Source organism: Sinocyclocheilus rhinocerous, unplaced genomic scaffold (genome assembly GCF_001515625.1).
Source record: "Sinocyclocheilus rhinocerous isolate Xijiao unplaced genomic scaffold, SAMN03320098_v1.1 scaffold910, whole genome shotgun sequence".
Classification (NCBI taxonomy): domain Eukaryota; kingdom Metazoa; phylum Chordata; class Actinopteri; order Cypriniformes; family Cyprinidae; genus Sinocyclocheilus; species Sinocyclocheilus rhinocerous.
In genome coordinates this window covers 522,992-534,336 of record NW_015667266.1, presented here as the reverse complement: position 1 = coordinate 534,336, position 11,345 = coordinate 522,992, and the positions used below count along the sequence as shown (strand labels likewise).

Below are 11,345 nucleotides of genomic sequence, written 5' to 3'. Positions count from 1 at the left end.
CACTTTCAGCGGCTCTTTGTGTCGTTTATCGGAGCGGATTGGATCTACCTCATGATCCTGGGGTTCATCATGGCAGTGATCAGCTTTGTCATGGATGTCTTGGTCGACCTCCTCACAGAAGGTGAGTGTGTATCAGTGAGTTTGGGTGTCAGAATTAGCCAATTAAAAATTTTTAAAATATTTTTAAAATGTTCCTGATGTTTATTAGAGATTTTTTTCTAAAGAACTAGAGAATAAACCATTTTTTTCTGGAGCTTTAGAAGTTTCTCTGACATCAGACTGTAAAACTATGTTTGATTCTTATTGCAACCTATTTGTTTGTTTGTTTTCAAGCAAATAATTCAGATATACATTTTGCTTCAAGACATTGAAGCCCATTTTTAGGACCATTCAGAATTCATTATGACATTAAACATATTTCTGAAATGTAATGAAACCTCACAGGTTTATGAAGTATTGTTGTTTTTTAAATTCAGAACTGAATGACTTTGAATTGCAACTTTTTCTATATTTTTTACTGATTTTATTTTAATCAGTAATTATAATCAGTAAACATTTGTCTTCAGTTAAGTGTTGTAAATGTAACAGTGCACCCTCTCTGTTTCAAATGAGCTAATTAATTAATTATTTAATTCATTCACCTCAAATATTTCTAGAAACAAATAATTATATAATCAGATAATGATATTTTGCTTCAAGAAAATGAAGCTCGTTTTTTAGGAGCATTCAGATGTCCTGACATTAAAGTGTATTTCTGAAATTTGATGAAACCACACGTTTATAAATTATTTTTTTTCTACAAAACTCAATTTATTTAAAAAAAATATATATATTATATACACAATTCTGTTATAATTAAAGTGCTTATTTGAAATATTTGTTTGTTTGTAATTTTTCACCCCCCCCCCTCAAATTTGTTATAATTTTTCTCTGCAAAACTAATTGATGACTTGTTATTTTTTTTGAATACTTTTATTATATAATTTTTTTGGGGATTAAAAAAAAAAAAAAAAAGCATATGTCTCTCCCAAATTTGTATTATTGTTATAAAATCTCATTCTCATTTCTCTACAGCACACAGGTGGATCTACGAACTTGCGGAAGTTTGGCTGAACTCATTGCCCAGCCTCCCTCATAGTCATACCATGGACAAGGACATGATCAACTAGTCCTTGTCTCCTTGCCCCTCATCCTCCTCCTCTTCCTTCACCTCTTCCTCCACTTCCTCCTCCTCCGCTTCAAAAGCCTGGTGATAGTGTTTAAGCAATCGAGAAAAACTGTAACATTTGTGCGCCCTCTGGAGGACAGAACAGTTTGTGCTCTTTATTAGTTTCAAGTGTGCAAATTTAGTCTTGAAGTTTCTCTCTCTATCACTGTATTAAAAAAAAACTTTTAAAAAACTGATCCATTATTTTTAATTGCAATTATTTATATGCCTACAAAATTGCACCATGGTAAACAGTTTCCTAAATTACTACAGTCTCTTTTATATATATGAGACCCTGGAGCACAAAAGCAGTCTTAAGTCGCTGGGGTATATCTGTAGCAATAGCCAACAATACATTGTATGGGTCAAAATTACAGATTTTTTTTAATGCCAAAAATCATTAGGATATTAAGTAAAGATCATGTTCCATGAAGATATTTTGTAAATTTCCTACTGTAAATATATCAAAACTTAATTTTTGATTAGTAATATGCATTGCTAAGAACTTCATTTGGACAACTTTAAAGATGATTTTCTCAATATTTAGATTTTTTTGCACCCTCAGATTCCAGATTTTCAAATAGTTGTATCTCAGCCAAATATTGTCCTATCCTAACAAACCATACATCAATGGAAAGATTATTTATTCAGCTTTCAGATGATGCATACATCTCAATTTTAAAAAATTGACCCTTATGACTGGTTTTGTGCTCCAGGGTCACACACACACACACACACACACATATATATATATAAATTTCAGTTTTAATTATTTTAGTACATCAAGTCACTAAATTAAAATGAGAAATGTTGCTTTGTCAACTAGCTGAAATAAAACATTTTTAGATTTGATTTTATTTCAGTTCATGTTTATTTTATTTCGAAAAACGAACAAAATGAAAATGTTTAGTTTCATGGTTTTAGTTTCAGTTTCATTTTTAGTTTTAGTTGACTAAAATAACCCTGCTTCAAAGCAACCTTTTCTTTATTCATAAACAAGTAATCAGTTTTACTCTGGAAACAGTTTTACTCCCTGAGTTTATTCTCAGTGAATGTGTGAACTGATAAAAATGTGTACTTCCAATGCAACGCAAGTGGCTTTGTATTAAAGCATCTGCTAAACGCATAACTGTGATGTTCATGTTCAAAACTGAGCTTGTGAGATCTCACGAGGGTGTTATTAATGTTTGTGTGGTCTTGTCTTCTGTAGCAGTGCTGTGATGTAGGTGTATCTGAAGCGTTGTGTGTGTTTTCTGTCCTGTAGGGTCCATTTGTGCACATCGGCAGCATGTGTGCCGCTCTTCTCTGCAAATTCATGTCGCTCTTCAGTGGCATTTATAAGGTACTTTGAAAAGTTCATTATTGCATTCACTGCAGTAGATTTGTGGTGTGTTTAGGACTTGTGTGTGTTGAACAGAATGAGGCCAGAAACAAGGAGATGCTGACGGTCGGATGTGCTGTGGGAATCGGCTGCTGCTTCGCTTCTCCTATTGGAGGTGAGAGAACGTGTGTGTGTGCGTGAGTGTGTGAGTGTGTGTGTGTGTGTGTGTGTTAGTTAACTATATGAAGTGTAAGAATATACATATGTGATGTTTCTGTTCAGATGCACACCACCATCCAATAATAAGAAATTAATACTTTTATTCATCGAGGACACATTAGACTGGAGTAATGATGCTGAAAATTCAGCTTTGATCACAGAAATAAATTACAGTTTAATAGATATTCACACAGAAAACAGCTGTTTTACATTCTAATAATATTTCACTATTTTTACTGTATTTTTGATCAAATAAAGACAGCCTAGGTGAACTGAAGAGACTTCTTTCAAAACAAGGCCAAAAGAGATTGTAATATGAACAAACAAAAAGTATCCAAATCAAACATTTTGCTGTATTTTTTAATGAAATGAATGCAGTCTTGGTGAGACTTCACTCTGGTAAATTTTACTAATAATTACAAAGAAACAGCAAGCGACACATTGAATTAAACATGAAATAGACTGAAATGGTATTTTCTTGTTAAACATACTCCAATAATGTTTACGTTTCTATAGGAATTGTATGTGATTGTAAAGTTACACACATGTACGTGGCGTTACACTTTAGATGCCGTTAATATTTCAGCATTCAAAAGTGTATTTAGACACTTTACCTGCAAATACGTTTTTTTTTACAGATTTTTTTTTAAATATGGGATTTGCTCAAAAATGTGATGTGTTAGTTTGATTTGTGACTTGCTGTGTGTGTTTCAGGTGTGTTATTCAGTTTGGAGGTCACATCTATGTTTTTCGTCGCACGAAACTACTGGCGTGGATTTCTGTCTGCGACGTTCGGTGCCTTCATCTTCAGACTTCTGCCGGTGTGGAACAGACAGGAAGGTGCGTGTTTGTATATGTGTATTGATAACGTGTTGAGCCACAACAGGCTGTGTGTTACAGCATTTTTAACACCAGCAAAGGCTCTTACTTGTTTGTACTTGTATGAAATGCGCAGTCGATGGTGATTTGAGTTATTCTCTCTCTCTCAAACACGCTTATGGCTCTTTATGCAACGAAATACAGGTTGGACTTTCCTTTTGACCTGCAGGAGCTCCCCATCTTCGCTGCGATGGGGTCAGTATAGTGCTATTTCAGTATGACTGAGATGCTATTATAGGTTAATTCATATTTTACATTTTTATGTTTGTTATTTAAACAACATTTTCTGTTTTCATTTGAATTTTAGTTACATTTTGGTTAAAAAAATTTTTTTAAATATGTCTATATACCTTTTATTAATTTTTATTTCAGTATTAATTATTTCAATAATTTCAGTTAAACTAAATAAAAATTAGAAATTTTTGCTTTGACAAGTAGCTGAAATAAAGCTAGTTTAAGTTTTTTTTTATTTTAAGTGAAATAAGTTTTACTTTATTTCACATTATTTTACTTTATTTTTATAATTAAAATGTGTTTATGGTTTTAGTTTTAGACAACGATAATAACTGGTGTTTTACTTGCCATTTATTTGCATTTATATTTGATATATCAGGAATAGTTATAAAGAAGTGAAAGGAGCGTAGTAAAAAGTATAAAATTAAAAGATAACATATGTACAAAGTTTAGAGGTGTGCAAGTCATATAAATAACAGTAGCACACAAGATATATACTTGCATGATAAGCAAAATTGCTATTAAGGCTTGCATGCATAGTATAGTAAAGTATAGTATAGTATGACTATAGTTTGTTTTGTGGCACTTTTTCAGATGTTTAGACTTTAGACTAAAACATTTCTTGGGAAAGCTCAACAGAGATACTTCTTTACAAGCCTCTGACTGTGGTATAATCACTGTAACGCGCAAGGTTTGTGGCTTTAACGCACAAACGTTTTCTCTCTGCAGGATAGTATGTGGCTTTGGCGGCGCCTTCTTTGTGTATTTGTATGGAAAGATTACTCTGTTTGTGAAGAAGCAGAAAGCCATGAACAGCTTCCTCATGAAGAAGTAAGTGATTCCTACAGCAGAAGAGCTAATGATAAAGGTAAAATGTAAAACGTTTGTTTGAACAAGGAAAGCGTCATGAAAAAATGCTAGATGATAATGTAATTAGCTTTATTTGCTGTCTATGATGTCTTCTCTTAAATAACCAGTCAAACATGTCAGTGTTCATGCATCTAATCCTATTTGTTTTGTTTCTAGTTGTTTCTTATATTCCGCTTTGGTCTCTGTGCTGATTTCAACACTCACTTTCCCTCCGGGCTTTGGGCAGTTCATGGCCGTACAGGTAACACACACACACACACACACACACTCACACTCACACTCACACACACACACACACACTCACACTCACACTCACACACACACACACACACTCACACTCACACTCACACACACACACACACACTCACACTCACACTCACACACACACACACACACTCACACTCACGCACACACTCACACACAGACACACACATACAAACCCACACGCGCACACACACACACACACACACTCTACACAAAACGTGTTGGTTTCCCAATCTGTTAAATCCATAACAGTTAATAATCTTAATGAGAGAAACAGGCGACGTTCATTAATCATTCTTAACAACATACACTCGTCTAAAATAGAGAATGGAACTTCAGTTCTCTCTCATACACTGACTCTGGTTCTCTCTAATTAATCAGTGACTGAAAATGAGGCAATAAAATGCTCCATTAGCAGCGTATGCAGTCATACACTACAATAACATGCCTTATCTAAATACAGTAAATGCACAATTAGCAGTTAAATGAAACGTGAAAGCCAAAGTCTTTCTTAAGTAATTGTTCACCCTAAAATGAAAATTAGCTGTAAATGTTCTCTCCCTCAGGCAATCCAAGATCAGGATGAGTTTGTTTCTTCATCAGGTTTGGAGAAATGTAGCATTGCATCAGTGTCTCAGCAATGGATGCTCTGCAGTGAATGGGTGCCGTCAGAATGAGAGTCCAAACAGCTGATAAAAACATCACAATAATCCACAAGTAATCCACAGCACTCCAGTCCATCAGTGAACATCTGGAGAAGACAAAAGCTGAAACAAATCCAGCATTAAGATGTTTTTAACTAAAATACGAGTCCGTAATCCATAATAACGCTTCCTCCAGTGAAAAAGTGTTCTGGTCTGAATCAGGAGAGAAATCTGCACAGATCAAGCAGCGTTTAAACAGCTCTAAACAAATATGTGGCTGGATTTTGATGTGAGAGACAACAGGAGATTTTTCACTGGAGGAAACGAAGCGTTATTATGAATTATAGACTCGTATTTTAATGCTGTCTTTTAATGTCTTAATGCTGGATTTGTCTCAGCTTTTGTCTTCTCCAGATGTTAACTGATGGACTGGAGTGCTGTGGATTACTTGTGGATTATTGTGATGTTTTTATCAGCTGTTTGGACTCTCATTCTGACGGCACCCATTCACTGCAGAGCATCCATTGCTGAGACACTGATGCAATGCTACATTTCTCCAAACCTGATGAAGAAACAAACTCATCCTGATCTTGGATGGCCTGAGGGTGAGCACATTTTCAGCTAATGTTCATTTTTGACTGTACTATTCTTTTAAATGAAAGTCTAAAGAAGTTTTTGGTTTATATCGAACCATTTCCTGTTTATGACATCATTTCCTCACCATTTATAGCTTACACAAAGGAATTCCTTGATTTCATTTTTTGACAATCGTACCTGGTCAAATCATGGCATCATAGCAGACTTTGATCATGACGATCACTTAGCCGCCTGGAAACATCCGCAGGCTAACGTCTTCATCATTCTCTCCATCTTCGTCATCATGAAGGTAAATAAACACAGACACATAGTTTTGTCCTCAAACTATAGCTAAAGTAACTAAACTCTTCTTTATTCAGAAATCTGTTTGCTTTAAAGACCTCATGTAATGCCTAACTGGTTTTTCTTGAACTTTTCATATAAACAAAATATTTGTGACTTGTTTTTTTGATGCACCATGCAATTGTGTGTGTATGTGTGTGTGTGTGTGTGTGTGTGTGTTTTAATGAGCATTACTCTTGTCTGTTATGTAGTTCTGGATGTCTGCTATTTCCATAACCCTTCCTATACCATGTGGTTCCTTCGTTCCCATTTTTGTTATTGGTATGTTGTTTGTGTGTTTTCTCTAAAAAAGTATAATAATTTTTAGGAGCATTTCCACCTTTTTAAGGTGCGTTCACACCAAGGACTATAACTATAATGATAATTAAAACCATAAGTTTTAAAAATCCTAAAAAATCTCTATATAGTGCAGTCCACACCACAACTATAACAATAACGACACAGAAGAAGGATATTATTGGAATGACATTCAGAGTGATATTTTCCAGCTGATGAACAATAAAAAATGAATGGCCAATCAGAAATCACTCAACTTTAATGAGCTGGAGCATTTAAAGTGCTGATACGCACTTAAAATATATATATTGCTGCTTGCAGCTATATTCAGAGATGTTTCTTGAGCAGCAAATCAGCATATTAGAATGATTTCTGAAGGATCATGTTATCATGTGATTACATTTTAACATATATTCATTGTAATTGTAAATTGTAATAATATTTCACAGTATTGCTGTTTTTACTGTATTTTTGTTCAGATTAATACAGTCTTAACTCAATAACTCAAAAGTTATTCCAAACTTTTGATCTGCGGTTTAAGTCATGATTCTTAGTGTGAACGGACCTTTAAATCAGTAATTTTTAACAGTATCTTTTCATATGATGACTCTAAAATTAAAGGGAATGCATACGTGTGTGTTTCAGGTGCTGCGTTTGGCCGTTTGGTGGGTGAAGGTTTGGCCACGTTGTTTCCCGATGGATTTAACATTGATGGACAGGTATACCATATAGTGCCCGGAGTGTATGCTGTCGTAGGTGAGAAACTAGACATGCACATCCGTGCACACATCCATTACGTCTGAATACTGTCCCGAAATTAAGCATTGACTTAGCTTTTAATAAGTAGTAACTCTCTCTTGTGTGTAGGAGCGGCAGCGTTAACGGCAGGAGTCACTCACACGATCTCAACCGGTGTGATCATGATGGAGTTGACGGGTCAGATCAGTTACGGTCTGCCCATCCTGATCTCTGTGATTCTCGCCAACATGGTCTCTCAGAGTCTTCAGCTGTCCATCTACGACACAGTTATCCGCATAAAAAAACTGCCTTACCTGCCTATGCTCAGCTGGGGCCACCGTGAGTGAGTCTCTTCGTCCATACATTTCACCTTCTCTTTCTATTTCACATTTCACTCATCCAAAACCTTTCTTAGCAGTTCATTTCAACCTATTTTTAGGGGTTTTGTAAACATTTTGGTTAGCATAGAATGTCATGTTTTTAAAGTGTGCATGGGTCAAAGACGTTAACATGTCTGCATCAAAATAAATTTACAAAAGTGATTTTATGTCCATAGAAAGCACATTAAATGTAAGTAAAGTGTCTACTTTTAAGGTTTCAAATAATTATGATATTTATTTTCCAAAATTGCAATTAAATTAAACAGAAAATGTTTTAAATTATTTTGGGAAAAACAACAACAATTTAAAACAGTATTACACTTATTGTTTTTATGCTTAAACCCTTTTTCGCCTTTGACCCACATAATACTAAAAATAGCTAGTATGCATTAGTATATTTGATTGCAGTTTACCCAGCATTCTCAGGTTTAACTCATTAAAATAAATATTGCAGCATGCACATTACAAGTACTTAACAAAAAGTGTGACAACATTGAAAGGCAGTTAAATTTTATTTGATAATTGAATTTGAGGCAAGACACCCCAGGTGAATAGGGAAAAAAAAAAAATTAACAAATAGAAACAAATCACCATACTTCCCCAGTTGATTGTTTACATTAAGAACCACAAACATTTTTGTATTACAAGTTTTATGAAATGTTATGTTTAAATACACAAATGAGGCATTATATAATTAAATATGCACTAATTTGCACTTATTTCCAGGAAATAAATCTGAATTTTTGATTAATCCAGGTTCAAAATTCTTGTTTGATTTTGTTGACATATTAGAGTTAGAGGTTTTTATAGAGGGGATTTTGGATTTCTCTTTTTATCACTCCATAAATCAGAAAATACTGTCAACAGCCAGAAAAACACATTTTTCGCCATGTTTTTAGGAATAAAATGCTCTATAAGTGAGTGTGAATGATATATAAACAAACCCTTCAGTAAAAACCTTCAGAATATAGAGAGGAATAAAACTCTAAGTTTTGGTGTATGTAAGTGCTGCTGAAGTGGAGAAAAAAACTCACTGCCTTTAAAAATATGCATTTTCTCCACGTTTTTATGAATAAAAAGCTCTATAAATCCATGTAACTGATATATGAACAAACCCCTCTATAAAAACCTTCAGAATATAGAGAGGAATAAAACTCTAAGTTTTGGTGTATGTAAGTACTGCTGAAGTGGAGAAAAATCTCTTTAAACTGAGATATGTATAGTCGTGGCCTAATGGTTAGAGAGTCGGACTCGTAACCCAAAGGTTGCGGGTTCGGGTCTCGTACCGGCAGGGATTGTAGGTGGGGGGAGTGAATGTACAGCGCTCTCTCCCACCTTCAATACCACGACTGAGGTGCCCTTGAGCAAGGCACTGAACCCCCAACTGCTCCTCGGGCGCCGCAGCATAAAAATGGCTGCCCACTGCTCCGTGTATATTCACTGCTGTGTGTGTGCACTTTGGATGGGTTAAATGCAGAGCACATATTCCAAGTATGGGTCACCATACTTGGCCACATGTCACGTCACGTCGTCCATGCAAAACAAGTCTGACCTAAAGAAACGAAGCTATTTTCATTAAAAATGAAAAAAAAAAAAAATATATATATATAGCCTATATATATATTAAAATGTGAGGATAGTCGTGGCCTAATGGTTAGAGAGTCGGACTCGTAACCCAAAGGTTGCGGGTTCGGGTCTCGTACCGGCAGGGATTGTAGGGGGGGGGGGGGACTGTACAGCGCTCTCTCCCACCTTCAGTACCACGACTGAGGTGCCCTTGAGCAAGGCACTGAACCCCCAACTGCTCCTCGGGCGCCGCAGCATAAAAATGGCTGCCCACTGCTCCGTGTATATTCACTGCTGTGTGTGTGCACTTTGGATGGGATAAATGCAGAGCACTAATTCCGAGTATGGGTCACCATACTTGGCCACATGTCACATCACTTAATCTACAGACACAAATAGATAAAGTGCAATAAAATAAACACTTAAAGTGTATTTTGGATGTTTTCTCTCCACTAGTCTGAAACAAGAAGTAATTTTTTTTGGTGTGCATCAAAGTTTTTTACAATTACCTCTTTCTCACAATTACCTTTCTCTTTCTGTAGTAAGTATAATATTCATGTGGAGGACTTTATGAAAAGAGAAGTTCGTTATATCACACTGAACTCCACCTACCGAGACATATTCAACATTCTACGCTCAGGAAATCTGAAAACGCTGCCATTGGTGAAGTCTGCAGGTACAAACACACACACACACACGATACACACTAATTTCCTACCGACTGTTGTGTTGGAGTTGGTTGTGTTATCATGTGTTAAGCCATATGACAATGACTTAACTTATGAATATTAGATAAATTCATGTGGACATTGCTAGGGACTGTCTATACATGTAACCTAATTAATATTAATGAGACATGATCTGCTGCAGGGACATATCAAATCAACATGACATTTTTATAATAATTTTGTATTTTCTTACTTTCTTTTGATTGTAATTAAAAATAAAAATAATTACATTTATTTTAATTTGTTATTTATTTATTTAATGTAATTTATTTTAATATTTTTACATGCATATATTTTATAATTACTTTCATAAATCAGCTAAAATATTTTTACTGTTTTGATAATTTTGAAAAATCCCTGTAGAGCTGCTTTGAAACTGTGTGTATTGTGAAAAGTGCTAAATAAATGAACATGGTTTGATGCTTAGGCTTTTAAAATCATGAAAAATGTGCTATTTAAAAAAAAAAAAAAATTCCTTTCTTGAAACGAAAGCCTGTTTGAAATGTTAGATATTAAAACTCTAGACATGTACAGTTCACACCTGGAATGCAGTTTTACTGCAAGCCAGCAGAAGAGTTCATTTTAATATGAAGTAAATGCGATGTGCGTATTTACCTGATCTGCTCCTGATCTTTCTGTCTGATTTCATTGTGTCTCTCAGAGTCGATGCTCTTGCTGGGTTCAGTTGAGCGTGCTCAGTTACTGGCGCTCTTAATGCAGCGATCGCAGCACCTACGAGAGGAAAATGCGCCCACCATCAGCTACAAGGTTCACTTCCAGGTCAGACGGTGAACATTTGACTATTATAATAAGAACAGCTGTTTTAACGCTTGAAAAAAAAATAGAAATATTTTTCTGCAATTAATTCAGTCTGAACCACTTATGTAGGGCAACTTAACTTTGTATATATAACTTTAAGTAAATTTTTAGTTTATGTATTATTTTTACAATGTACATAACTTTAACATTATTCTACTGCTGCAACCACTGATTTGCATCATAAATATCTAGTTTTTTGAGACAGGTGTTGATTATGGATTTATTAATGTGAGTGTGTGTGTGTGTGTGTGTGTGTGTGTG

The 11,345-nt window shown here is 35.0% G+C and overlaps 1 protein-coding gene across 1 annotated transcript in view; it reads left to right on the top strand.

Moving 5' to 3' along the window:
- LOC107733391 (chloride channel protein 2) overlaps positions 1-11,345 on the top strand; it is a 17,189-nt gene that overhangs the window by 3,814 nt on the left and 2,030 nt on the right. The window contains 14 exon segments of the mRNA XM_074560154.1: positions 5-121; positions 1,075-1,103; positions 2,472-2,549; positions 2,625-2,703; positions 3,462-3,587; positions 3,719-3,821; positions 4,590-4,691; positions 4,887-4,971; positions 6,369-6,524; positions 6,769-6,838; positions 7,499-7,609; positions 7,721-7,934; positions 10,080-10,213; positions 10,927-11,045. Of these exon segments, the coding sequence (XP_074416255.1) occupies positions 5-121; positions 1,075-1,103; positions 2,472-2,549; positions 2,625-2,703; positions 3,462-3,587; positions 3,719-3,821; positions 4,590-4,691; positions 4,887-4,971; positions 6,369-6,524; positions 6,769-6,838; positions 7,499-7,609; positions 7,721-7,934; positions 10,080-10,213; positions 10,927-11,045 (1,523 nt within the window).